The sequence below is a fragment of the Pantherophis guttatus genome, chromosome 11 (genome assembly GCF_059756535.1).
Source record: "Pantherophis guttatus breed Tessera chromosome 11, ASM5975653v1, whole genome shotgun sequence".
NCBI classification, from domain to species: Eukaryota; Metazoa; Chordata; class Lepidosauria; order Squamata; family Colubridae; genus Pantherophis; species Pantherophis guttatus.
Window position 1 is genome coordinate 22,868,283 of NC_142073.1, and position 22,439 is coordinate 22,890,721.

Genomic DNA, 22,439 nt, shown 5'->3' on the forward strand with positions numbered 1-22,439 from the left:
TTTAAGAAGAGACTGGACAGCCACTTGTCTGAAATGGTACAGTGTCTCCAGCTTGATTAAGGGGTTGGACTAGAAGATCTCCAAGGTCCCTTCCAGCACTATTATTCTGTAATTCGGTAATTTAGCTTGAAACCACAAGGCTTGACATCAATGAATCAATCAGAAGAGAGCTGGAAGGGACCTTGGAGGCCATCTAGTCCAACCCCCCGCTCAAGCAGGAGACGGTATATTTCAGACAAGTGACTGTCCAGTCTCTTCTTAAAAACCTCCAGTGATGAAGCACCCACGGCTTCTGACGGAAAGATGTCCCACTGGTTAATTATTCTCACTGTTAGGAAGTTTTTCCTAATATCGTGTCACCCTAGTCCTTCTTTTCACTAGACATACCCAATTCCTGTAAGCTATTCTTTCTATTGTTTTAGCCTCCATCCAGCCCCTTAATCATCTCAACATCTGTTCTGCCCCAGCTACGGACCCCAAAGAATACAGCACACACAAAGTTTGTATAAAACTTAATTTACTAAAATAACTCAGTCTTTATCAAAACAAAGGCTGTTAATAAACTTTCTTAACACCTACAAGAAACCAAAGATAAAGTAATCACAATCTTACTAAAGTTGGCAGAAAGTCCAGAAGCAATTTGCAGAGAATCCAGACGCGAAGTAGAGTGAACTAAAGTTGTCCCCTGCAAATTGCTTCAGTCGGCATTCCTCCTTAAATAGGCTAAGGGAGTGGCCATAATTAGGCCCAAGGCTTACTCTCGAGGAGACCTCCTCCTGAGGAGCCACTCCTGCCTTTTGGCAGCTCTGCACGCCCGTGCATCAAGAAGAGGCTCCTCCTCTTCGTCCTCTTCACTTATGGGAGCTACTGGAGGTTCTGAAGGCCCTGGCTGAATCCCCGCCTCTGGCACCACATCTTCTCCAGCCTCCTCACTGTCCGACTCGAGTGCCAGCTGCACAGGCTGCTGGAGCAGCACCACACCAGCCTCCTCGCTGTCAGAGTCAGCTACAATCCGCACAGGCTGCTGATGGGCCACAACAACATCTTTTCAATATTGTGGCAACTAAAACTAGATGCAATATTCCAACTGTGGAGGCTTGAGATTTCTAATTTCTGGGGAAGAAACAACAAATTGAAGACAGTTCCATGAAAAAAGCGAAGCCAATTTTGGCAGAATGAGAAGCTGGTGAGTAGACCAGATCTTTGGGATTGCTCTTCAGACAAGGAGAGGACTTGAGATGGCCCACAAGTACTCCAGACAGTTGCTCTTCATGAAGAGACTATAACACAGTGGTCTCTGGAGCAGGGGTGGGGGGGGGGTCATTGGTGTTCTCCAAGTTCGGTGAGTACCTCATTTGAACCCTGAGCCACAATTATTCTCCTTTATCCATCTCTTGGGGGGTTTAATGATTTGGGAGATGAGTGAAAATGCAGCTTGTTCAAACCATGATTGGTGCTGTTGAAAGGAATTTACGTCTGCTTACTTCCTTTTCCATTCACTTTTGGAATTAGCTTATTAAGTGCTTTCCAGCTATTAGGACTCTCTGGATCCAAATATTTTACAGCACTGGATGAGTTTCCTTCAATCCTTAGCAAAAAAAAGTTTTAACTGCAAGTTTAAGAACTTAATAAAAGAATTCTGCAATAAATGGCAAAAAGGTGATAAATTTTTTGATTTTAGAAAATTACAAATGGACTAAGGATCCAGGTAAATATGAAATAAGATTTTGGAATTATTTAGGAAGAATCTTTCCTTCCAAGTTGCTTTCCTTCAGAATTTTTTTTAAAAAAAGAATAGTAGAATAAGGCTTTAAAAATTGGACACTAGAGGGAACTAAAGATCATAATTTCAAAAGGCTGCTCAAACTCAATTTACAATTACAGAATGAAGCAAAATATTTTAACATTGGACATATTGAATGGCATTGTTGAACAATGGACCCAGGAGTTAATTTTAACCGTGTCTGTTTCAATAGATGTACTATGTTTAAAAAAAATATTATGGAAGAGGAACAAGTTTTATTTGACAAGATCAAGACTGACTTGAAAGTAGAATTAAAAATGACAAGCTACATACACTTATATAGAAAAGGATTTACTGTAAAATGGACAAAAAAAAAGAAAATGTCTGCTATCTCAATAATTGATATGCAAATAAGAAGTCAAGAGAGTGACCCAGAGGTGGTATTCCGCAGGTTCAGGGGTGAAATCCAGCAGGTTCTGACAGATTTTGGAGAACTAGTAACAGAAATTTTGAGCAGTTCAGAAAACAGGCAAATACCACTTCTGGCTGGCCCCCGAGTGGGGTGGGAATGGGGATTTTGCAGTATCCTTCCCCCAGGAATGGGGTGGGAATGGAGATTTTGCAGTATCTTTCCCCTGCCACGCCCACCAAGCCACGCTCACCAAGCCTCACCACGCCCACCAAGCCACGCACACAGAACCGGTAGTAAAAAAAATTTGGACTTCACAACTGAGCAGGTTTTGACCATGTTGCAATATTTTCAGGATCAGACTCAATAAGATTAGCAAGAGTTAAAGGTTTAACTATATATTCTTTTATTTACAATAGGCATTCTATATTCACTGAATATTCACAGATAGAAGCAAGGGAAAGGGTGTAGGTAGCTCCTTATATATACAATGGGTGGAGCTATATGTGGGAGTGGTGAATTATGAATACATTAAGAAGTGAAGAATAAGTTAACCCCTGATACCCTGTTTGTACACTATTTACACATTAGAGAATAAGGCATTTACATCTGACAAATCCCCCTCTAAATGCCGATTCGTTATACAGCACCAGTTACACTCAGATTCAGGACAATACAAAACATACAACTTAGAGGTTAAATATTTGTGCTGCTTAGAAGGTAAAGGCTTTGTCAATATATCAGCTAATTGTTCTGAAGTATCGCAATGCACTGCTTTAATAAATCCATCCTGAGATAATTGTCTCACATGTTTAAATTTTATATCTATATGTCTGGACCTTTGTCCAATGGCATCAGATCTAGATATTTCAATGGCTGCTTTATTGTCTTCATGCATAACAAAAGGTAAAGCAGGTTTTTTCCAAACATCTGAAATTAAATCATTAAACCATACAAGGTTATTTGCGGCTTTGGACAAACAAACATATTCCGCTTCAGTCGTTGAAGTGGCCACTAGTTCTTGTTTACCAGTGTACCAGTAAACTGGACAGTCATTTAAGAGAAATACATAACCAGATGTGCTTTTTCTGCATGAGATGTCTCCAGCCCAGTCTGCATCTGCATAACACGTAAGCTTTGGTTCTTTATTATCATTAGGTTCTAACATTAAACAAAAGTCTAGTGTACTTTTTAGATATCTTAAAATTCTTTTAACAGCTTCCCAGTGATACATTGTTGGTTTGCTGACATGCCTGGATAATAAATTGAGTGGTAAAGCGATATCTGGTCTAGTCCAATTAGATATATAAAGGAGTGAACCTATGATTGATCTATAAAATGTGTTGTCCTTGAATTCGGGAGAAGATTCATCAGTATTTCTTAGAAAGTCAGTTTGCATAGGAGTATCACAAGGTTTGGCATTGTTTAAATTGCATTTATTTAAAAGTTCTATGATCTTATCTCTCTGGGTAAGTTTGAATCCCCTTTTTGTCTTATTAATTTGGACACCAAGGTATTTGTTTACCTTGCCTAAAGATTTCAACGAGAAATGCTCATTTAATTTAGTTACAAAAGTTTCTCTTCTCTCTTTATGTTTTCCTATGTATAAAATGTCATCCACATAAATCAATACAAATTCAATGTAATCATCACCCCTCTTGACAAAGAAACAATTATCAGCAGTGGTAGCGTTGAAGTCCATGGTCTTAAGTACTTTTACTAAACAATCATACCACCGTTTACCAGATTGTTTTAGCCCGTATAAACTCTTGTTTAACAACCAAGTCTCATTTCTGTTTGTGTATTGACTGTGAGGTGCTCTTACGTATATCTCCTTATCTAGTTTTGCGTGTAGGTACGCAGTCTGTATGTCATATTGGAATACATCAAGATTGAGTGCTGATGCTACCACTACAGCTGTTTTGACACTCTCTGTTCTTACAGTGGGGGAATACGTGTCAGTATAGTCCTCCGGATATTTCTGTGCATAACCCTGTGCAACTAATCTAGCTTTGTATAGAGTATTGCCTCCTTCTAAATTCTTAATTTTATATATCCACCTGGTACCAATAATTGTTTTATCTTTAGGTGCAATTGCAGGTGTAAATACATTTAATCCTTGTAAACTTTCCATCTCTTTCTTCATTGCTAATTCCCATTTTTCTTTTTCTTCGCGAGGAAGTTTTAGCACTTCCTCATATGTATTAGGTGTTGTTGGTTCACCATCCACATGCATTACATAATCCTTGTATTTATTTGGCATTTGATTTCTGGTGCTTCTAATGATTTTTTCGGGTTTACTATCGTTATCATGCAAATATCTTGCTTCCTTTTTTGTTAGTGTGTCTGTCTTTATTTTGTGTTGGCTATTTGTCCAAGTCTTGGTTTTGTTTTTATATTTGTTGATATTTTGCTTTTCTATAGTCCCTTTCTCGTGAGATTTTGTATCTTTATATTTATTTGGGAATATTTCATTAAGATGTAATTTAGACCAGTTGGCTTGTTCATGGAACACAGCTGTTCTGGAGACTATAAATTTGTTATTACTATCAATGAATCTGTACCCTTTAGTGCCAGTCTCATATCCCATAAATCTGAGTCTTCTGGACACATTCTCTCCCTTTCTTCTTAATTGTTTAGGTATGTGTACGTCTGCTGTGACTCCAAATATATGCATGTGTGCTAATTTTGGTTTTCTATTATACATCACTTCATATGGTGTCTTATTTATAATGCTGGACCATGTTCTATTTTGTGTGTAATTTGAATAATGTAAGGCTTCTGACCAGAATTGTTTGCTTAAGCCAGCATCTTCCAATGTGCATCTAATCATGGTTTGTAATGTGGAATTTTTCCTCTCTGCAATCCCGTTTTGGAACGCAGAAAATGGACTAGATGTGTAATGTAACATTCCTTTGTCTTTTAACCATTGGGAGAATTCTTTAGACATGAATTCGCATCCTCTATCTGTCATAATTTGTTTTATTTTGATGTTGTGTTGTGTTTCTATGCGTTTGTAAAATTCTTTAAATTTTTGAAATGTTTCATCTTTGTGTTTTAATGTATAAACAAATCCATAGCGGCTATAATCGTCCACTATTGTCAGGAAGTAACGTTTTCTATAAGTGATTGATGGAGTTAATGGACCAACTAAGTCCATGTGTACTAAATCAAAAATTTTGTTAGTTGATCTAGTAGATTTTCTTGGCCTGGGACTAGTTTTTAGTTTTGTAGATTTACATACTGAGCATTCCAGATAATTTTCACAATTTTTTATTTTAACACCTTCTGCGTGTTCAGTCATTTTTTGTACTACAGGAAAACTGGCATGTCCTAACTTCCTATGTAAGATGTGAGCACACTCATCATGAATTGGTTTACCTATTTTTGGCTTTTTATCATTGTGTGCATCTGTGTGATCATGAGATATTTTACATTCATCATTGTCACTGTTGCTAACATTCTCATCATCTATTTCAATACAATCTTCCATATTTGAATCAATGTTATGTAACCATTTTTCTTTTGTTATCAGATAAGGTAGGCCTCCTTTAATCATCACAGTGCCTATATTTATTTTATTCTTTTCCAAAGTTGCCTTTCCTTTTGAAAAGACAATGTTAATGTCAGAATCTCTGCTTAGTTTTATGGCACTTAATATGTTATGAGGTATTTCAGGTATTAGTAATACCCCCTCTATTTTTCCTAGACCAGGCAAGGTTACATTTCCTCTACCTAATACTTGAACTTTTTCTTGGTTAGCTACCTTAATTACAAATTTATCTTCTGCAAATGAAGACAATATATTTTTGTTATTAGTGGTGTGATTAGTTGCTCCAGAATCAATAAGCCAATTATTGTTCTCACTTTGCTGTGTGTTAGTGTTGTCTTGTTTATTTAACCCATTCAGTGAACCAGATTTTCTATCCTTTGAATTGTCTCTGCCCCCTCTGTTCTCTCTGTGATTTGGTGGGCTCCTATATCTATGCCTTTCTATGGAAGGCTGTCTATAATCGTATTTGTTTCTGTATTCTGATCTATATCTTTCTTTTAAAAATTTTGGGCAATCTCTTCTATTGTGTTCCCTGGATCCACAATTATGACATTTAAATGTTCCACTATATTTCTCTTGGAAAGCTACTTTCCTATATGGTTTGTGTTCTGTGTGATTGTTAGAACGATTCCTTCTTGAATTATCTTCTGTTATCAATTTGTTGGACAGACTTTCTATGGATAAATATCCTAGATTGATTGTGTCTAAATGTGACATAAAATTGTCCCATGATGGATCAAGTGAGTTGATAATAACACTTTTCATTGTTTGGTCTGAAATCACCTCCCCCCTCAAATGCAGTTCAGCTCTTATTTTGTTCAAAGATATTAAATGCTCACTTATGGAAACCCCTGGTTTTACCCTAGACGAAAAGAAATCTTTAGATATTCTTGTGGTGGTAGCTACACTGTCACTGTGAAACAAATTAAACATGCATTGAATAATTTCTGAAACAGTCAAATTTGGCTTAATGCTGTGATACATTGCAGGAGACACACTAGATATTATTAAGAAAAAAGCTCTATGGTGTAAACAATCTATTTTTAGAGTCCAAGGTCTTTTTGGGGGACTAGTGATAAAAAACAGTAAGTTTTCCTTCATAAAGACAACCTGGAGCTGTTGATACCATTCTTGTAAATTAATGCCATCAACCCTTAGTTTTGGGAAGTCACTGGGTAAATTTCCGACATTATTGGGTCCATTACTTACAACCTGAGGTAGTCCGTGGTCTCGTAAATGCAGAAAATTGCAAAATGGCGTGGGGATGCTCGCTACGAGTCTGCATGGTCTTCTCTCCAGTTCATGTCTTCCCGGACCGTCTGCGTAGTTTCGCGCATGCGCGTTGCCCATTTCTTCTTCGGCGTCGTCGTGGAAGGTTCTCCCCATTGCGGCTTGCTCGCTCTGCTCCTCTTCAGACGAGTCGGTCTCTGGTTCGACTTTGGGAGTCCTGACGACGGTGGCTGCTCTTCCTCTTCTATTGAGGGCGTTGGTGCTTGCTTCGGTCTGCGGCGTAGGGCGGTATCGGCAGGGCTCTCTGGGTTCGGGCGTCAGCGCTCTCGTAGTCAGGATGGGAGCGGGCAGGTCTTGAGGCATTGGCTTGCTCGCTCGTTTCTTCGACATCTTTTTAGTAATTTTTAGTTTGGGCCCAAATGCAGCAAAGAGCGTTTTCATTGCTGATTTTATTTGGTGTTTTGTTGAATCGTCCTCACTTTCTGGTTCTGATTCTTCTGAGGTGTTTGAATCTTCTTTTTCGTTTTCGTTGTCTGATAACGTTTTTCGCGCCAGAAATTTTGAATTGAGCTTGCTGATTGGCTCTGCTTCGCTCATCTTGGGGGCCTGTTGAAACCAAGATGGCTGCCGTTCAAATTTTCGCGCGGGATCACCGTTTTTCTTCTTTGTAATGATTTTCTCCGCAATCATTTCACTCACTATTTTTGGGTCTTTAGGCTTTTCATTAGTGATGTTTTTCTCTCTCGCTGCTCCGCTGTTCTTCAGCATATCTTGGAGGTTCGCGATGAGGCTTTCATCATTCTTCTGGCTTTTTAATAGTTTTAATATCTCTGACCTGAGTTCGTTATTCTCTATTTCGATTTCCTCCTGGTCATCAATTATTTCTTCGTCTTCAGTGGTGTATTCTTCGGACTCTCTCGAAATTGCGTTTGTGGATTCGTTGATTATTTCTTGTTCCGTTTCCATTTCTTTGCTGTAGGCCCTGGTGTTGGGCCTATCTTTCTTAGACATTTTTAAGTTTTTTATTGAGTCAATTAGCCATCCTCTGCTACCAGCTTGTTGCAATATTTTCAGGATCAGACTCAATAAGATTAGCAAGAGTTCAAGGTTTAACTATATATTCTTTTATTTACAATAGGCATTCTATATTCACTGAATATTCACAGATAGAAGCAAGGGAAAGGGTGTAGGTAGCTCCTTATATATACAATGGGTGGAGCTATATGTGGGAGTGGTGAATTATGAATACATTAAGAAGTGAAGAATAAGTTAACCCCTGATACCCTGTTTGTACACTATTTACACATTAGAGAATAAGGCATTTACATCTGACAGACCAGTTCTGGAGAACCGGTAGCGGAAATTTTGAGTAGTTCAGAGAACTGGTAAATACCACCTCTGACTGGCCCCGCCCCCTTCTATTCTCTGCCTCCCGAGTCCCAGCTGATCAGGAGGAAATGGGGATTTTGCAGTAACCTTCCCCTGGAGTCAGGTGGGAATGGAGATTTTACAGTATCCTTCCCCTGCCACGCCCACCAAGCCATGCCATGCCATGCCCACCAAGCCACACCCACAGAACCGGTAGTAAAAAAAATTGAATTCCACCACTGGAGTGACCTGGATAAAATATATTGTTATCCTTGGTAATCCTTTATGGACTTTGGCTGACATCAGGACTGAAATGATTATGCTGTATGGATTTGTTTATAGATAAGAGATGAGATATGGGAAGGACATCTCATATGTTTCTATTTTAAGAAAATGAGACAAGTTACGAAAATTATTGATGCTCATTGGGATGAAGGGGAAGTTATTATTCCTTTTCTTTATTATATTCTTAGTTTTCCTTTCTTTTCTCTTTTTTTATTTTCTTTCTGTTCTGTACTTTCTATCTTTATTTCATCTTTTAATTTTTCCAATTCACATTAGTTTTTATTGCTGCAATTGTAATGTTCAATAATATCACTATATTAATATGCCATCGGATTATGAAACTGTTCATCTAATTATTAAATTACTAATAGAATTAAGAATTAATTGTTAAAGGGCAGGACAAGAAGAACCTGTGCGGAAGCTCATCAAAGAGAGATCCTTCCTGGAACTAAGGAGAAATTTCCTGATCGTGAGGACAATTAATCACTTGAACAGCTAGCCTCTAGAAGTTGTAGCTACTTCATCACTGGAGGTGTTCAAGAAGAGACAGGACAGCTGTTTGTCCAGAATGGTATAAGGTCTTGTGGGAAGAATTTATAAATTTTATAAACTGTGTTAGAAGTATTCTACAGGGAATCTTATGTTAACTGACTCAGGTCTCCACAAAGTTACTCATTTACAGCCTTCAAAATCCTTTAACATTATGCAAACATCAGAATTAATTCAACGCTTATTTTAAATTGCAAACACACACAAGCAAAGACACAAAACTCAATTAACACGATGTACACCTAATCCAGGGGTGAAATCCAGCAGGTTCTGACAGGTTCTGGAGAACCGGTAGTGAAAATTTTGAGCAGTTTGGAGAACGGGCAAGTGCCACCACTGGTTGGCTCCAGAGTGGGGTGGGAATGGAGATTTCGCAATATCCTTCCCCCAGGAGTGGGGTGGGAATAGGGATTTTGCAGTATCCTTTTCCCTGGAGTAGGGTGGGAATGGAGATTTTGCAGTATCCTTCCCCTGCCACGCCCACCAAGCCACGCCGACAGAACTGGTAGTAAAAAAATTTGGATTTTACCACTGACATAATTATAATGTTCACGGTTCAAACGAAGAGACTCGATTCACATCACTTGATTTAATCAACCCCTTTCTCTGGAGTCTGCATGTACCCTTGCCCCTCAAGTGTCATCCTAGAATCAACAACGCACACATTTCCACAACTAGGACAAGCTGCACTATAAAGCAGTATCAATACCAGTGGTGAAATCTAAAATTTGTTACTACCGGTTCTGTGGGCGTGGCTTGGGGTGTAATGTGACTGGGTGAGTGTGGCCAACTTTTTTTTTTTACTTTGAAAAGCATTTTTTCTACAACCTTAAGAGGTTGCAGAAAAAAATGCTTTTAGAAGCCTCTGACGATCAGGCAACTCAGCTGGGATCACCAGAGGCTTTTAAAGGCTTTTTTTTTTTCCTACAACCTCTTCGGCCGAAGAGGTTGCAGAAAAAAATACTTTTAAAAGCCTCTGATGATCCCAGCTGAGCCGCACGATCATCGTAGGCTTTTTTTTTTACTTTTAGAAGCATTTTTTCAGCCGAAGAAGTTGTAGAAAAAATGCTTTTAAAAGTAAAAAAAAAAAAAAAGCCTCTGATGATTGCACGGCTCAGCTGGGCATGGGAGGGGGGGGCAGGGATTTTTGCTACCGGTTCTCCGAACCACCTGCCAGCATTGCTACCAGATCGGGCGATCCGGTCCGAACCGGAAGGATTTCACCCCTGCTCTGTACCCATTTTCTCTACAGCTGCCTGCAAAGCAAACCGCTTTGCTTTGGGGAATAAATATTTCTCTTTCCCTCACAGCTGTCTGGATGTCATTTTTATTTATTCTTGCGCAACCCCGTCTCAAGTTGGAACCCCAAATTATTCTTCGGACAGTCTCCTGCCTTGATCAGGGAGTTGGACTAGAAGACGTCCAAGGCCCCTTCCAGCCTTAGGATTCTGTGTTCCGGGTTCTAATCTAGGGCTTGCAATTGAAAAAGAAACTCGAGATTCTTCCGGGAAACTAGGAAGGGCCAGCCAGGGTCTTACCTTGCAACCATTCCAGCAATCCTGCATGTTGATCCAATAATTCCGATGGTTCCACAGACTCTCAATACCCAGGAAGTGATCGTCAACGGTGCTGTAGCTTTTTCCAGTAAAAGGGTCAATAAAAAAACTTTCAGGCACTTCCCGCTTGCCGGAGAGAACAAGCACCCAGGCGTGGACACGGAGACCCTGAAGACGGTCCGGTATTGGCTTCTCTTCCAGCTGCAGCGGAGAGAGAGAACAGAACAGAATAGCAGAGTTGGAAGGGACCTTAGAGGTCATCTAGTCCAACCCCCTACTTATCGTATGTTTTAACCTCCAGTCCCCTAATCATCCTGTTTGCATTTTTTACATTGCAGAGAGGGAGGGAGGGAGGGAGGGAGGGAGGGAGGGAAGGAAGGAAGGAAGGAAGGAAGGAAGGAAGGAAGGAAGGAAGGAAGGAAGGAGAGAGGGAAGAAGGGAGAGAGAGGAAGGAAGGAAGGAAGAAAGGAAGGAAGGAGGGAGGAAGGCAGGGAGGGATAGAGAAGGGGAGGGAGAGAGGGAAGGAGGGAGAGAGGGAAGGAGGGAGAGATAGGAAGGAAGGAAGGAAGGAAGGAGGGAAAGAGGGAGGAAGAGGGGAGTGAGAGAGAAGGGGAAGGAGGGAGAGAGGGAAGGAGGGAGAGATAGGAAGGAAGGAAGGCGGGAAAGAGGGAGGGAGAGAGAAGGGGAAGGAGGGAGAGTGAATGGGGGAGGGGGAGAGAGAGAGAAAGAGAGAGAGGGAGGGGAGGGAGGAAAGGAAGGAAGGAAGGAGAGAGAGAGGGAAGGAGGGGGAGAGAAGAAGGAAGGAAGGAGGGAGGGAGGGAGGGAGGGAGAGAGGGAAGGAGGGAGAGAGACGGGGAAGGAGGGAGAGTGAGAGGGAAGGAGGGAGAGAGAGGAAGGAAGGAGGGAGGGAGGGGGAGGGGGGAGGGAGACAGAAGGGGAGGGAGAGAGAAGGGGAAGGAGGGAGAGTGAGAGGGGGGAGGGAGGGAGGGTGGGAGAGAGAAAGAGAGAAAGGGAGGGAGGGAGGAATGGAGGGGCAGGTCTCCCAGCAAGTTCCAAGCAGTGAATTTGTCCTTTCTTTAATGATTCCATCCCACCATTTCTTTTAGTGAAACTCTTGTCCCTCAGTGAGTTGACCGCAGCAAGTTGGGTGTAGCTAGTTGGCCACGGTGAGTCGGCTGGGGTGAATTGTCATAGACCTGCATGATTCATGTCATCTTAGTGGCCTGGACCAGTATTTTAAAATTAACTGGCTAAACTCTCACGGATTCCAGCAAAATCCCATGGAAATCCTGATATTTCACACGATCTTGCAAAGTTACAAATTTCTCCCGTGAGAGAGAAGCACAAAACCTTTTTTTAAAAAAAAAAAATACTCAAAAGAAGCATCCCACATCTTTGGGCAACGGTGTCCGGAGGTTAAACTCCTGGAAGCTATGTTCCAAGATCAAGGTAGCAGGTCTTCAGGGAAGGTTTCATTAGTGCGAATATGGGTTAAACACAGAACCAGAGAAGCTGAAATGGGAATCTCTGAATGACCTGCAATGCTTCTAACCAGGTTTCTCCAGGGCTGAGCTGTCACCTGTCTCTTGCATCTCTTGATGCCTTCCCACAAACACTCAAATCAGGCCACCCAAAACCCACAAATCTCTTCCGAACAACGTACGGCTTTCTTCTCTTCTTCCTCCTTCTGCTTCTTCTCTTCTGCAGCCTGCTCTTTAGCCTGTTGCTTTTCTTCCTGGTGTAACTCATACTTGCTCCGCAAGTCGCGCGGGGGCTTGATGGCGTATTTCTTAGCCTTCTCCTTCTTCTCTTCAACTTGGACCTGTGGCCAAAAACAATCCCCCCCCTTTTAATCCAATCTTTGGAAATTATTCACCTCCGCCACACCCCACCCCCGCAAAAGAAAATCTGCTTATGGTCAGGAGACCGCGGGTGAAGCCCAAATGCTTTTAATTGTGCAAAAGGAAGGATGGGTTCTGCCCCAGCTACGGACTCCAAAGAACGCAGCACACACAAAGTCTGTACAAACCTTAGGTTACTAAATTAAATCAGTCTTTCTCAAACAAAGGCTGTTAATAAACTTTCTTAACAGCCTACAAGAATCCAAAGAATAAATAATCATAATCTTACTATGGTTGGCAGAAAGCCCAGAAGCAATTTGCAGAGAACTAAGATCAAGACGCGAAGGAGAATGAACTAAAGTTGTTCCCTGCAAATTGCTTCAGTCGGCGTTCCTCCTTAAATAGGCTAAGGGAGTGGCCATAATTAGCCCCAAGCCTTACTCTCGAGGAGACCTCCTCCTGAGGAGCCACTCCTGCCTTTTGGCAGCTCCGCATGCTCGTGCATTGAGAAGAGGCTCCTCCACTTCGTCCTCTTCACTTATGGGAGCTTCTGGAGGTTCTGAAGGCCCTGGCTGAATCCCCGCCTCTGGCACCACATCTTCTCCAGCCTCCTCATTGTCCGACTCGAGTGCCAGCTGCACAGGCTGCTGGAGCAGCACCACATCAGCCTCCTTGCTGTCTGAATCAGCTACTAGCTGCACAGGCCACGTACGGGCCACAACAGGATGTGGCACAGTGATAAGATGCTACCGGTTCGCACCAGATCAGGTGAATCTGTAGCGGTGGCAGCGGGAGGCTCCGCCCACCAGCCCAAACCCTCCTGGGCATGCGCAGAAGCTTCTGTGTATGTGCAGAAGTGCTGCGCACATGCGCGCAAGCGAACTGGTAGCAATGGGATTTGGAACCCGCCCCTAATGTGGCATATTCTGCTCTTGGCCATCATCTCAGAGACGGCAGAGGGATTGCCCAAACCTCTTGGACTTGGTCATTGAGTTGATTCTTTTTTTTCTACCTTTGTACAAGTAGTCCTCACTTAACAACCAGACATTTTCACAGTTATCATGGCCAGGGAATGGGTACTTTACGACCCATAAAGCATGTTCAGGTGTTGTAAATAGTTGGGCCAGACCCCACAGTCACGTGACCATACATTAGGCAGACCAGCTTCATGATCCATGAATGAGCACAATTCACTAAATGTTTTGCTGGTTTCCAGCAATAATTAATTAATTCATTCCTTCCTTCCTTCCTTCCTTCCTTCCTTCCTTCCTTCCTTCCTTCCTTCCTTCCCTCTTTCCTTTCTTCCTTCCTCCCTCCTTTCCTTCTTTCCTTCCTGTCCATCTTCCTTCCTTCCTTCTTTCCTTCCTTCCTCCCTCCCTCCCTCCTTTCCTTTCTTCCTTGTTTCCTTCTTTTCTTCCTTCTTTCCTTCCTTCCCATCTCCTTTCCTTCCTTCTTTCCTTCCTTCCTTTCTCCCTCCTTTCCTTCCTTCCTTCTTTCTTTCCTTCCTTCCTCCCTCCCTCCTTTCCTTCCTTCCTTCCTTCCTTCTTTCCTTCCTTCCCATCTCCTTTCCTTCCTTCCTTCTTTCCTTCCTTCCTTTCTCCCTCCTTTCCTTCCTTCCTTCCTTCTTTCCTTCCTTCCTCCCTCCCTCCTTTCCTTCTTTCCCTTCTTTCCTTCCTGTCCATCTCCCTTCCTTCCTTCTTTCCTTCCTTCCTTCCTCCCTCCCTCCTTTCCTTCCTTCCTTCTTTCCTTCCTTTCCATCTCCCTTCCTTCCTTCCTCTCTCCCACCTTCTTCTCTTTCTTTCTTTCTCTCTCTCTCTCTCTCTCTCACTCACTTTCTCCTTCTCTCTTCCTTCCTTTCTCAATAGTCTAAGTCACTGTTTCTCAAACTTGACAAAATTGAAGTTGTGTGGACTTCAAGTCCCAGGATACCTACACATCTTCAGCTTGAGAAACACTGATATGTATTATCTAAAATTAAAGTGTTAATAACCTTTAATGAACTGATTCTATTAATTAACTGCATCACGTTGTATTAATCAAAGACCACTGTATCGAAACACTACAAAGCATTCTCTAAATGACACAACAATAAAAAAAGAACTATAAACTATCCTCAGTGATACTGTTCAATCACAATGTGTACGGAGACTTTGAAAAGAAAAAAATGACATTATCTTTCTGCAAATCAAAACGATGCTGCCCTCTAAAGCAGTGTTTCTCAACCTTGGTAGCTTGAAGATGGGTGGACTTCAACTCCCAGAATCCCCCATCCATCCATCCCTCCCTCCCTTCTTTCTTTCCTTCCTTCCTTCCTTCCTTCCTCCTTTCCTTCCTTCCCATCTCCCTTCCTTCTTTCCTCTCTCCCACTTTCTTCCTTCCTCTTTCTTTCTTTTTCTTTCTTTCTTTCTTCCTTCCTTCCTTCCTTTCTTTCTCTTTCCTTTTTTCTTTCTCTCTCTCTCCTTACTTCCTTCCCATCTTCCTTCCTTCCTTCCACCTTCTCTCTCTCTCTCTCTCTCTCTCTCTCTCTCTCTTTTCTTTCTTTCCACCCATCTTCAAGCTACCAAGGTTGAGAAACACTGCTCTCGAGGGCTCTGCAGGCAGCGGGTGCCAACCTCACAAATTGACTTGCGAGGACAATTTTCGGGTGTGGGGAGGGCCTGGAAATTAACTTTTGAAGAAAGGAAGTGTGGGGCCATGGGCTGGAGAATAATGCAGAGCTCACACACAGGGCTGGGAGTTCCTGTTTCTTCTTGGGTTCTTTTGGGATTGGTGGTGGTGGTGGGGAATTCGGTGGGGTTTTCTGTGATTTCTAAATGATGTTGAATTGCGTTTCTGAACTGCACTGCGCTTTTGCTGCACTTCCACTTCTGACTACAGGCTGGGAGGGGGTCAGTAATAATTTTGCCCACTCTATGACCTTTCTTGCCACAGTTGTTACGCAAATCAGTGCAGTTGGTAAGTTAGCAACACGGTTGTTAAGTGAATCTGCCTTCCCCATGGACTTTGCTCGTCAGAAGGTCACAAAAGGATGACCCTGGGATCAGGGGTGAAATCCAGCAGGTTCTGACAGGTTCTGGAGAACCGCTAGCGGAAATTTTGAGTAGTTCGGAGAACCAGCAAATACCACCTCTGGCTGGCCCCAGGAGTGGGGAGGGAATGGGGATTTTGCAATATCCTTCCCCCAGGAGTGGGGAGGAAATGGAGATTTTGCAGTATCCTTCCCCTGGAGTGGGGTGGGAATGGAGATTTTGCAGTATCCTTCCCCTGGAGTCGAGAGGGAATGGAGATTTTGCAGTATCCTTCCCTTGGAGTGGAGAGGGAATGGGGATTTAGCAATATCCTTTCCCTGGAGTGGGGAGGGAAGGGGGATTTTGCAGTATCCTTCCTCTGGAGTGGAGTGGGAATGGAGATTTTGCAGTATCCTTTCTCTGAAGTGGGGTGGGAATGGGGAATTTGCAGTATCGTTTCCCTGGAGTGGGGAGGGAATGTAGATTTTGCAGTATCCTTTCCCTGGAGTGGGGTGGGAATGGAGATTGTGCAGTATCCTTCCCCTGGAGTGGGGTGGGAATGGTGTTGTGCAGTATCCTTCCTCTGGAGTGGGGTGGAAATGGGGAATTTGCAGTATCCTTCCCCTGGAGTGGGGAGGGAAAGGAGATTTTGCAGTATCCTTCCCTTGGAGTGGGGAGGGAATGGGGATTTTGCTGTATCCTTCCCTTGGAGTGGGGTGGGAATGGGGAATTTGCAGTATCCTTCCCCTGAAGTGGGGAACTTGAATTTCACCACTGCCTGGGATGCTGCAACCATCATAAATATGAACCAATTTCCAAGCATCCAAATTTTGATCACATGATTATGGGGATGTTGCAACCATTGTATGAAAATTTGTGATATTGTGACTTTGAATGGCTGTAAGTTGAGAACTACCTGTATTTAGCTTGGTGTTTCTCAGTCTTGGGAACCATGCTGGCTGGGGAATTCTGGAGCTGAATTCCACATATCTTAATAGTCCCAGGTTTGAGAAACACTGTTTTAGCACTTCAGCATCAGACAAAAAGCTTTTGCCTTTTAATAGAACATGTTAACCTAACTGGACTATTCCTGATTTTGGGGAGATTTAAAACTAAAGTACAAAGTCAGTCTTAGCTGCCCACTCGTTATTCTCTCTCTTTCTCTCTTTTCTATCTTTCAAAATTTACTTGTTAAATTTTATTAATCCCACTTTGTTCTTTCTTATAAGTAAGTCAAGGCAGCGAAGATACCTAATATAGATACCTAATATAATGTAGGCTGGCGACCCCCAGGGGGAGGGCCTTCTCTGTGGGGGCACCTACCCTCTGGAATCAGCTGCCCCCAGAGATAAGGAGAATCCAAGACCTCGGTGCCTTCCGCCGTGCCCTTAAAACTTTCTTTTTTCAGCAAGCTGGGCTGGCTTAACATATTTTTTAACATATTTTTAATTTTTTTAATTGGTTTGTTATCTTAAATTGGGGCCAAATTAATATATATCCTTTTAATTGTTTTTTAATGTTTGTATTGTATGTTTTTATCTGGCTGTACACCGCCCTGAGTCCCTCGGGAGAAGGTGCGGTATATAAATTTGAAATAAAATAAATAAATAAATAAATAAAATAATATTCCTCCTTCCTCTTATTTTTCCCCACAACCACCACCTTCTGAGGTAAATTGGGCTGAAAGAGAGGAACTGGCCCAGCCAGCCTTCATGTCTAAAGTGGGACTAGAATTCACTATCTCCCGGTGATTGTCCCAAAGAATAACCAGCTTGTCTAAGGCAGGACTGGAACTTACCATCACCTGGTTTCTATCTTGGCGCGTTACCCAATAGGCCAAACTGCCTCTGGATCCCACACAAGTCCCGTTCTCACCTCTTCTGGCTTCTGTAAGAGCGGGCACTCTTCCTTGGACTCATCCATCATGCAGATGTCCTTGGTGGCATAGCCGTTCACACAGTAGGCATCATAGCCGGCCCCAATTAGCAGAGAGCATAAAAGGACGCTAAAATCAAAACAGTTTCCTTGCTGGTACCTCAAGATGGTGGTTGGTGAACATAAGTAGCAGGGCTGGAGAGAGAAAACACATATCCTTCAATCTGCTGTGATTTTTAATCTTTTTATTGCAACTTTAGTTCTTTGCGTTGTCTATTTTTATTATTGACTAGCTGGACACCCGTGCTTCGCTATGAAACTATGTGCTCGGGCTTGATCAATTGACACTTGCAGCCTGAAACTTAATGTAGAATGTGTAACTCCGTAGCATCAGAGTGTGTTAATATAATGCAACTGGCAGTTGGAACAGAGGGGAAGGAGGGTAGAATGTCCCAGCCCCCAGCATCCATTGGTATTCATCTGGCTAGTATCCTGTCAGTGTGTAAGAGAGTTGAGGGGTGTTTGGAAACTCAAAGAGTATTTGCTGTGTGAGCAAGGAGGAGACAGGAAGGAGGCTAGGTGTGGCTTAGCTCAGCTGTTCTGTAGTAAAGCTGCTTGCTGCTGTGAAAGTAAAGCTGAGAGTGAAACTCCTCTCCTCTGCTTGTGTTTTGCATTTGGAACAGATTTCTTTTCAGCTGGGGAGGGGGAGTAGAACTCCTTAGCATCAGAACGTGTTAATAATAATATAGGAAATACTAATGCTCTGATGATCATTTCGAAAAATCCTTTCTTAGTGAGCGTCTAGAAGCCAAGAGGAACATATGTGGCAAACTTCAAGTTTGTAGGCTTTACGGTTCTGGAGATTTCGTGATTAATGCGTGAGTGGTTTTTCATTTATATATATAGATTACTATTGATTTCACTGTGAATGTTTTACACCTTTATGCTTCAGTAAATATTTTGATATACTGTTTTTACTCATAGTTTATTTAGTTCAATAAATATACAACTTTAGTTCATGAAATATGCAACAAAAATTAAACACCCAAGTCTACAAAATATATCAGTCAATAAATGTAACTGATTGACCGATTGATTATATGCCATGAATTCAGTGTCTATGGAGATTCTCAGTCATCCGGGTCATGGTTGTCTTAAAGGTGCTTTTTCAAGAGGCAACTGGACTTCCTTGGTTTTTCTTTGGAGACGTTTCGCTTCTCATCCAAGTAACTGAAGAAGCTTCTTGGATGAGAAGTGAACCGTCTTCAAGGAAAAACCAAGAAAGTCCAGTTGCCTCTTGAAAAAGCACCTTTGGGACATGCATTCAATGTCAACTTGTAGCGACCACATAGATGGACCTTCTCCAAGACAATGTCCTTAACCTGGTCTTTCAGATCTTCCAATGATGTAGCCATTGGCACTGTATTTGTGCTAGTAGGTGTGAAAGGCCTTTGACCAGGGGGTTAGGATACACTGAAGAGGGAGCTTGCCTTAGGCCATCTTTAGCACCGTATCTACATGGCTTTGAGGTCTTCTTTGCATCAGCTCCCCCATGGGACCTTCAGATCACCCATGCAGGGTCCTATTTCTTACCGGTGCTAGTGGAGAAGGAAGAGGCTCCATGTTGAGATAATCAGAAACAAAACGGGCAGCACTATCCCAGTTGTATAACTCTGAGTAAGGGAGCAGAGTTGGCCGGACGGTTGTGCTTACAAATTTCTGCAACAAAAAAAGCCGTTGGGTTACTTTTACAAACAACGCAAATGTAAATCAACCAATCAGGACTCTAAATTCATCAGAAATATAATTCCATGTCAACGGAATTGAGATTTGAACTCAGAAAGCCAATTTGGTCTAGAGGTGAAGGCTAGAAATCAGGAAATTGTGAGTTCTAGAGCGGCTTTAGGCACAAAAAGCCAGCTAAGGGATTTTGACCCAATCACCAGGAGATGGTGAATTCTAGTCTGCCTTAGCCATGAAAGCTGGCTGAGTGACTTTAGGCCAATCACCAGGAGATGGTGAATTCCAGTCTGCCTTAGCCATGAAAGCTGGCTGAGTGACTTTAGGCCAATCACCAGGAGATGGTGAATTCCAGTCTGCCTTAGCCATGAAAGCTGGCTGAGTGACTTTAGGCCAATCACCAGGAGATGGTGAATTCCAGTCTGCCTTAGCCATGAAAGCTGGCTGAGTGACTTTAGGCCAATCACCAGGAGATGGTGAATTCCAGTCCTTTCTTAGGCATGAAAGCCAGCTGGGTGACTATGAACCAATCACCAGATTGTGAATTCTAGTCCCACCTTAAGCATGAAATCCAGATGGGTGATTTTGAGCCAAGTCCTTCTCCCTCAGCCCAACTTACCTTACAGGGTTGTGGGGAAAATAAGAGGAAGAAGGAGCGTGGTGTGTGTTTGCGCCTAGAGTTATTTATAAAAATAATAAAGGTGTGATAAAGAACATTTTTTTAAAATGTTGTAAAAGCTCTAGCATTTCCATATTATGCATCAAAAATTCTCAGATATGACACAAACTCTTCATGGTTAAAAAAATAAAGGCTTCCAAAATATCAACCTAAACCCTGAAAGAAAAGGTTTGGTAAAATTAATGTTTTTTTTTTTTTAATCTTTGGTTTTTCAAAATGGGTTGTATTACCGGTAACCATTATCATCTCACAATCTGATCACATGCTCTGTCATTTAAAAAAAAATAAACATTTTTTTTAAAAAAAAATCTGTTTCAATTTGTTAATTTCCTGTGAGTTTCTAGATAAGCCCGTTTTTGTAGGTCCTGTTTTTGTAGGTCAGAATAACATTCTAGATACTCTGCAAAATAATTGAGCTTATTTTTTTTTTTTTAAAAAAAAAAAACAACTCACGGCATGTGAAAGTTATATTTTTAAAAAGAGGTTGGCCAGCTGCTGTTTGCTCTTTGCTCGCTCCACGCAAAAGGCCGAGCAGTTTTTGCAAATGACATGCAGAAGTTCATCCCAGGAAGGAATGTACAGATTTGTCTGCTTATCCTGATCAGATAATGCCAAGAGAGGAACTTTGCGGGCAACTTTTACACCATTACAATTTTGCAGCTGGGAAGTCACCCGCTTCGCCGACAGATAAGCAAATATAAAAGTTGTCCTTTCAAAGATTCAACAACATTCCACTTTTAAAAAAAAACAACTTCGAAGAGAACTTTACAAATAAGGATGTGGAGGACAAGCAGCGAAAGATTGTGGTATTTATTATAAACATACTGTTCCCCCCCCCCCTGCAATTTCCTGGGAAAATCACCTTAAGAGAATTCCAGGAAATTCAGTTCTTGGATTTGCTTCATTAAAAATCCTCTGCATTTTTAACAAGCTGGCTGTAAAAGTTTGTTCTCCTCTATTTTTGTTAAAAGCTGATCAAGAAGCAAAAAAAAAATGGGCGTCACAGTGAGATGGGGAAGTAACAGCTTTGAAAATAGCTAAATTGTGGGTACTGGATAGTGGTTTCCCTCAAAATGGGTGTGCCTCCCTTACTTCCCAAGTCTAATTCTGGTAACACCACTAATTGGTCTCTAAGAAAATGAGTAATAAGGACAAATTATGGTCAGAAAAGAAAGTTGTGGCTTGTGCTTGGGTCAAGGGGGAAAATTGGCCATCATCAACTGGTTGAATAGCCATTTCTTCTCCGTGGAAATTACTCTGAGATTTCACACAAGTCTAACACTAGGGTGACATGACAGCAGTCTTCCAATATTTGAGGGGCTGCCACAGAGAAGAGGGGGTCAGCTTATTCTCCAGAGCACCTGAAGGCAGGACAAGAAATAACAGATGGAAACATCAAGGAGAAACTCAAATGTGCTTTTTCTTTCTTCAGAAGGCAACTGGACAGTTTTTTCTTGAGCTTTTTAAGTTTTTAAGAAGAGATTAGACAACCATTTGCCTGAAATTGTATAGGGTCTCCTGCCTGAGTAGGGGGCTGGACTAAAAGACCTCCAAGGTCTCTTCTCTTCTCTTCTCTTCTCTTCTCTTCTCTTCTCTTCTCTTCTCTTCTCTTCTCTTCTCTTCTCTTCTCTTCTCTTCTCTTCTCTTCTCTTCTCTTCTCTTCTCTTCTCCTCTCCTCTCCTCTCCTCTCCTCTCCTCTCCTCTCCTCTCCTCTCTTCCCTTCCCTTCCCTTCCCTTCCCCTCCCCTCTACCCCTATTCTATTCTATTCTATTCTATTCTATTCTATTCTATTCTATTCTATTCTATTCTATTCTATTCTATTCTATTCTATTCTATTCTATTCTATTCTATTCTATTCTGAAGAAAACGTTTTGCTTTCCATCCAAGAAGCTTCATCAGTTCTGAGAGCGGGGCGATGGAATAACAGGTGCTGAAGAGGTTAGAAGAAGAAGCAGTTTCAAGAAGATTCCACAAGCAATTGCACCCTGATTCAGGTGACCCTGAGGGCACAGATAAAAACCCCAAGTGACCTTAAGAGTTCTCAGGGAGAGTGCTAATGACCAGATGACTGCAAAGAAATACAATCCTTCCATTTCTCCCACCCCACACATGCACACACCCCATCCTATCAGAACCTCTCCATCTATCCTCCCCATTATCAGAACCGATGAAGCTCCTTGGATGAGAAGCAAAATGATTCCTTCTTTCTCAGAAAAAAAAAAAAAACAACCCCAGTTCAGGTGCCTTTTGAAGAAGAAAAAAACCTTTGAAGCTATGATAACCTGGATGATTGAGAGACCCAACCTAGAACTAAGGAGAAATTTTCTAACAGTGAGAAAAAATATTCAGTGGATGAGAAGTTCAGAAATTGTGGGTTCTCCATCACTGGAGGTTTTAAAGAAGAGATTGGACAACCATTTGTCTAGAATGGAATAGGGTCTGTGTTATCCTATTATAACCATTTCTAGCAGACCGTTCTCAGCCTGTTCATCAAACTGCAGTTTCCAGATTTAACAGATTAACAGAGTTGGAAGGTACCTTGTAGGTCATCTAGTCCAACCCCCTGCCCAAATAGGAGACCCTACACCATTTCCGACAGAT

At 42.0% G+C, this 22,439-nt stretch overlaps 1 protein-coding gene across 2 annotated transcripts in view; it reads right to left on the minus strand.

The window, feature by feature from the left end:
• DRC7 (dynein regulatory complex subunit 7) overlaps positions 1-22,439 on the minus strand; it is a 56,910-nt gene that overhangs the window by 25,078 nt on the left and 9,393 nt on the right. For both annotated transcript variants that reach the window (XM_087877045.1, XM_087877044.1), the window contains 4 exons: positions 19,012-19,137; positions 17,419-17,613; positions 12,358-12,516; positions 10,677-10,895 (listed from right to left, as the gene is read on the minus strand). In XM_087877045.1, coding sequence (XP_087733171.1) covers positions 10,677-10,895; positions 12,358-12,516; positions 17,419-17,613; positions 19,012-19,137 — 699 coding nt within the window. The remainder of the gene's footprint in view (positions 1-10,676; positions 10,896-12,357; positions 12,517-17,418; positions 17,614-19,011; positions 19,138-22,439) is intronic.